This window comes from Helobdella robusta (assembly GCF_000326865.2).
Source record: "Helobdella robusta unplaced genomic scaffold HELROscaffold_2, whole genome shotgun sequence".
Lineage (NCBI taxonomy): Eukaryota > Metazoa > Annelida > Clitellata > Rhynchobdellida > Glossiphoniidae > Helobdella > Helobdella robusta.
Window position 1 is genome coordinate 207,971 of NW_008704083.1, and position 6,735 is coordinate 214,705.

Consider the following 6,735-nt stretch of genomic DNA (forward strand, 5'->3'; position numbering starts at 1 on the left):
GACTCAAAAGTATTAAAATTTTCATCTTAGTTAATAGATGCAGGCACTAAATATTTTAAATTTTGTATTATCTCTCCGTGAAATTAAAGTTTGCATGAGTAGATTAATGAGTAAATAAATGAGTGAATAAATAAATATATATGACGAAAGATTGGTTGAATTATTGAAATTTTACAAATTGTCTTGAAGATATGTTTTAATTCAGACCGACTGAACGTAAGGTAGGTAATGTTTAGCTCTTACTTTACAATCTTTTATTGATATTTCATAATAAAAAGAGTATTTTTTCAAAATACGTGTCAAATTTTATTGGCCTAATCAGTTACTTTAAATCAAAGTTTTTACTGGCGGTTTTTGTGAAATTTTACTCTAAACTCTGCAAAAATATCATTTGTGAGAAAAATTGTCTTATGGTCATCTACTTTTTAGCTAAACCTCTAAGAAATATATTTACCAAACTACATAAACATGGATGAAAAATCATCTACGTATAATATAATTTCATATATTGCTTATTATTATTATTATTATTATTGTCGCTATTGTTATTTTTGTCATTTTTTATCATCACTGCATGTGTACAACATTGGGTAATTGTGATTGTAATTGCTTCTTTGGCCGTGAATCAATCCATCATAGGCTCATCAATCTGATATAGCTTATTCATTTGTTGTGCTGTTCATACATGCAAACATACGTACATACATACATACATACATACATACAAACATACATACATACATACATACATACATACATACATACATACATACATACATACATACATACATACATACATACATACATACATACATACATACATACATACATACATACATACATACATACATACATACATACATACATACATACATACATACATGCATGCATGCATACATACATACATGCCATTCTGCCTATGGCGAAGTCTCTTCCCTTGGCTACCACTCTTGGGTTGTAGAATCGTCCGAGGGTGTACAGCAGGGTGATCCCCTTGGTCCTTTGCTGTTCACACTAACTCTTTATCCACTCTTTGAGAAAGCTTCGTCCACTTTCGTTTGCGCTTATCTGGATGATATCAGCATTGCTTCGGACGGCCCATCTCTGGCCGATAGCTACGAATATTTGAAGCATAACTCCGCTGCAATTGGTTTAGAGTTAAACATTAAAAAATGCGAACTTCACTGCCAAAGTTTATTTCAGGTGCCACATGCTCTGGCTGGAATACCCAGAGTTAGTGCATCAGAACTGAGTTTTTTAGGCACACCCTTGGTCGAGGGCGATTATCAAATAAAGTTTTTTGACCAAAAGGACTCTGAGCTTAAATTTGCCCTGGGTCGTGTTTCCTGACTTTCGGCCCATGATGCCTTGACGATTATCCGCAATGCCCTCAGTTTGACCAAATTGATGTACTTCCTGCGTACATCCAAACACATTGACCCTTCTAAATTGGGCGAATTTGACGGAGCCCTGTGCACCGCCCTGTCGTCGATTTGCAATGTTCAAGTGACCGACAGTGGTTGGCCCCAGGCTCAGCTGCCGGTGCAATTTAGTGGGCTGGGGTTGCTTAGCGTGGTTCAACTGGCTCCCGTTGTTTATAATTCTTCTGCCGCTGCCACTCTCGACCTGCAGTCTTCCCTGCTCCACCGGTTTTTTCGTTGCCGCGATATTCTTCCCCCAGTGTCCGCCCCGGGGGACCGTACGCAGGTCCAAATTTTGAACGAAGAATATAAAAAAATCTTTCAAAATTTGTTGTCTTCATGCGGCGACGACTTTTCCACCGCTCGTTTGTTGGCCATGTCCAGCGTTGCCAGCTGTGGGTGGTTGAGATCGTGGCCCAACACCTCTGTGGACACCAGGCTTGACGACGAGTCTGTGAGATTTGCCATTGGCTTCAGACTTGGCCTGGTCATTCAGAATAAATACACGTGCCGATGTGGCTCAGGGGCGGACGAGTTTGGGCACCACGGTTTGGTTTGTCGCTTGGGTGGGGGCCGTCAATTACGTCACTCAGCGCTAAACGAATATATTTGTCGGCTCTTCTCAAAGGCTTCAATCTCGGTTCTCAAGGAACCATCCGGCATTTCTGCGCATGATGGTAGGTGCCCGGACGGATGCACACTAATACCTTGGAGAGCCGGCAGATGTTTGGCGTGGGATGTTACGATCCCTGGCACCCTCGCCGAACGATACGTAAACCTGACAAGTAAAGAATGCGGTTTGGCCGCGGCCAGCGCAGCGGACGAGAAAATGAAAAAATATGGGAACGCCCTCCCCTCGATGGAATTCTTGCCAATATGTATCGAGGTTCTCGGCCCGATGGACCCCAACACCCTTAAATTTTTTAAGGCAATATGTAAAATGATCAGCGTCAGATCAGGCGACAGCAGGGAACTGTTTTTCGCAACTAACCACATTTCATGCTTGTTGCAGCGGTTCCTGCGTGTCTGTGTGCTTGAAAATACATACATACATACAATCGTGCACATACATACAAGAAAATAAGCATACATACATACACACATAGATACAAAACTCTATACAAACTTCATAGCAGCAAAACCCCCATAAAATACACAAAAATACAAACATACAAACATAAACACACCTCGCGTAGCGTACACTTAGATACTTGCGCCAATTCATCACCCTATTTATGTTATCACTTTCATATTACGCTTGGCATGTGTCGATGATGGCTTGCCTCCGCGTATATTTTAATACGATTACAAAAAAAATTATCATCAGAGATGTTTTTTTTCAGACAGAAATTTCGGTAAACTGTTTTGTGTTAAGCATTTAAATCTCTATTAAAGTTAGGCGATTAATTATTTAAGGCGATTAAAGTTTTTTTTCAGACAGAAATTTCGGTAAACTGTTTTGTGTTAAGCATTTAAATCTCTATTAAAGTTAGGCGATTAATTATTATTTTCTTGATTTTTTTATCGTTTTGCTTGATTTTTTTAAAAACATGCGGATTAAATTAAGACTTTAAATTCTCAAAGAATTTACAAATTTTATTAAAATAATTATATCGATATGATTTTTTATTTGTTTTTTTTTTTAATTATTTTAGATGTATAAACCTAAACAGCTTATTTGAAATCAATATCTTGCTTTCCAACTTGGCCTAAACAAATTTAATAACCTAAATTAAAAAACAATACAATAAAAAACATAACTTAAATTTTTTAAATCAATAATTTAACTAATAATAATATGGAAAACAAGAAAAAACGAAAATAATAATAATAATGTTAATAATATAAAAAAAAACCTAAAAATCATATATTTAAAAGAACATTTTTTTTAAGGTCCCATGAAGTTTCGCAATCAGAAAACCCAAGCCATCGATCAACAATCACACACACACACACACACACACACACACACACACACACACACACACACACACACACATACACACACTACCCGCCCACACACGCGCACACACGCGCGCATACGCACGAACGCACGCATACACACATACGTACACACAAACACCCACACACACGCATTATCGTGATGGTTACAAATGGTTCTGAATTATTCATAAATGCTTCCGAACTTTAAGTTAGCTTTTTCGATTGGTATGATTAATCTTAAATTTTTGTTTTTTGAAACTTTTTCACAATTTTTTTCTCCCTATAAAAAAATATGTCCTCAAAGTGCAAAATTAGTTTTTTAAAGTCAGTTTCTTAAATTGATCAACTTAAATTGTTACAATTCAATGAAACATCATAAAAACCTTTTTACACCAAAAATCTAGTTCAACCCGACATGAAAAAGAGCAAAAGACAAAATCATTTTAAAAACAAAACTGAACGAACGAAGAAACATCACAAAAAAACCACCAAAACTAAAACATACAGAACGCGCACCTTGTAGAGCAACAGACTGCCCGTTGCATTAGATTTATGCATTTGGATTGAATTTATTTGCACACAGAGCTGACAAAATATAGCCTTAGCACCGCTATAAATCGGCAGATCACAAAAATTAACTAGAAACATTTTACATTATATTGCCTTCTGTTGTTTGTTTGTTTGTCTGTCTGTCTATTTATTTGATTGTTTTTCTGACTGTCAGTCTCTCTGTCTGTCTGTTAGTCTGATTTTTTTGTTTTTTTTTACGTTTTAGTAGAAATAAAGAACAAATGCACACCGGCTCATATTAATCAAAACAGCGTTTGATTGAATCTAAAAAATATTAGCAACTTTTTTTCTAAAATTTTGGCGTTTTCAGGCAATTGTCATTTGATAATTGAAAAGAAAGGTGTACAATTAGTTCAAAAACACTTTCCACGAAGTGCCATAACTAAAATTTCAAAAAATTACTTTTGACACGGAATTTTTTTATAAAAAATTTGTTGATTGTTTGTTAAAAAAATGTCCATTAAGATGAAGTCATTTTATTAATTATTATGAATTATATATATAAATACAAACAATTATTAATGTGTATATATATTCACACAAACACACACACACACACACACACACACACACACACACACACATATATATATACAACACAGACTTAATCATATATACACAGACACACCTATAAATATTGTTATACTGCTCGCTCTTCACCGTTCTACGACGGTTACCGAACGAACAACGTAGTTGGTTCTTGGGGATATTCTTTCTGTTTCTGTAAACTCGCTCGCTCAACGTTAAATAACTCGATATTTTTCAAGTATATAAAATAATGAGATGACTTTAATTAGCGACCTACGTGTGTTGAATATTAGTTAGTGTTTTAAATATTACAAAGTTTTATAATCGAAATCGAACGAGAAACGACTCACCCATTATTGTTAATATTATTTTATTGTTTAATATTATAACAAAAGTTAAATTGTAAAATTTAATAACTCTTGTAAAGACAATCAAAGAGTGTTCAAATGTGTTAGGGTGCGTTGAGTCTTTAGGAGTGTTTGAGAGATAACTAAGATAACTCTCAACTCGTATGCTCGCCTGTTATATACCAGGAGACCTTGCTACCTTGAGTTTAACTAGTTGTCTAACTTCTTCTAGCCAGTCAGTCTACGGTAAATTTGCTGTCTCGTCGGGAACTTAATAATCATTATAATTACATACCTACTTTAACACATATCTATATACAACCTATATTTACTCATACCTCCTAGCCTAAATTAACTTCTACGTAATAATATTCACAGAGTAAAGTTCTCAACATCAAATAACTTCAGTAGCATCAAATTATGAAACGTATCTCGAGTTATGAGTTTTAGGTTTTAGCACTATGCTGTTACATCTAAATATATGAGTACATCTACACTACAAGTTTGTATGTGCAGTATATATAGTTTTATAAACTCATTTTTATATAAGGACTATGAAATGGCGTTACTCTTGTTCCTTTTTGTAAATTTCTGTCAACTGCAAACATAAAAATTATGAAAACTGCAAATGATGATTGATGTTTGGTGACATTTTTGTTGCAGAAATTGACACTTGTACATCTGCCTTTTTTGCTTTTATCTCGTTTGCGTTATGTTTGTGTTGTGTTTTTTTATAATTTTTTATTTTATTATTTTACAGTTATTTTAGCTAAATAAGTAAAATTTATTGTGGAATTAATAAAAACAAAAATCAAGCAAAAATCTAAAACAAGACTGATCATGAAATGTAATTAAATTTTAACGAAAGAAACAAACTTGCAAATAAAAGTGTATATAAATGTATGTATGTATGTATGTATGTATGTTTGTTTGTTTGTTTGTTTGTATATATGTTTGTTTTGTATGTTTGTATGTTTGTATAATTAATGTAAAGTCAAAAGTAGTTATGGGTAGTTATAAAAACGCCGTATAGAGCGCTTGCAAAATCCCTATTGGAGAATTATAGCATCGTTCTGGGGACATTTTGTGTCGTGTTTGCTTGAATAAAAAAAATTGCTATTTTAATGTGATGATGTTACAGAAATAAAAGTCTTTACTTATTCAATAATTCTTAAAGAATTGAATATCGTTCTAAAAATTATTCATTCATTTATTCAGTTGTATGTTTATTCGTTCTGGCATTCACTCGCTTATTAAATAAATTAAATTAAATAAAAAAAAATTAATAAATAAATAAATTTACTCATTTATTTTTTTATTTATTCATCCAATTTATACAGCAGCGATGACAAGTAATATGTATCAATGAATTTTCTCAAATTGTACATTTCTTAAGAGTGTTGGCATATATGTAAGTAAAGTAAGCTGCATCTGAAAAAAAAATTGTTCACCCAAATGAACGAACTATCGATGGAAGGATAGCTGGAACGAACGAACAAATGAACGAACGAACAAACAAAGGAATGAATGAAGGAGTAAATAAATTATATTATTAATTATTTATCTAAAAAAAACATTCAAAAATCTCGATACCAAACATATGTTGACTAGTTTTCTCAAAAAATCTTCCCATAACTTATTTTAATAGCCAAGATATGTCGCCTAATTTTCAAAAAATGACACAAATTTTAAAATGTATAATATACATTAAAATTTCATTGAACTACCATTATAAAAATTGTGAGTATAAATTGTTCTATAATATAGAGATAGTATAATAGAGGAATAAAATGTCAATCAATCGATCAATCGATCGATCAATCAATTAATCAATCAATCAATCGATCGATCGATTAATCAATTAATCAATCAATCAATCAACCAATTAACCAACCAATCAATCAACTAACCAATCAATCAATCAA

The 6,735-nt window shown here is 33.3% G+C and overlaps 1 protein-coding gene across 1 annotated transcript; it reads right to left on the bottom strand.

Moving 5' to 3' along the window:
* Positions 1 to 341: 341 nt before the first annotated feature.
* HELRODRAFT_159906 (hypothetical protein) lies at positions 342 to 3,923 on the bottom strand (the record flags this gene model as incomplete). The annotated part of the gene is made up of 4 exons (XM_009016950.1): positions 342 to 376; positions 1,352 to 1,482; positions 2,129 to 2,334; positions 3,882 to 3,923. The coding sequence occupies 4 exons, from the start codon at positions 3,921 to 3,923 to the stop codon at positions 342 to 344; spliced, it is 414 nt and encodes a 137-aa protein (XP_009015198.1).
* Positions 3,924 to 6,735: the final 2,812 nt, after the last annotated feature.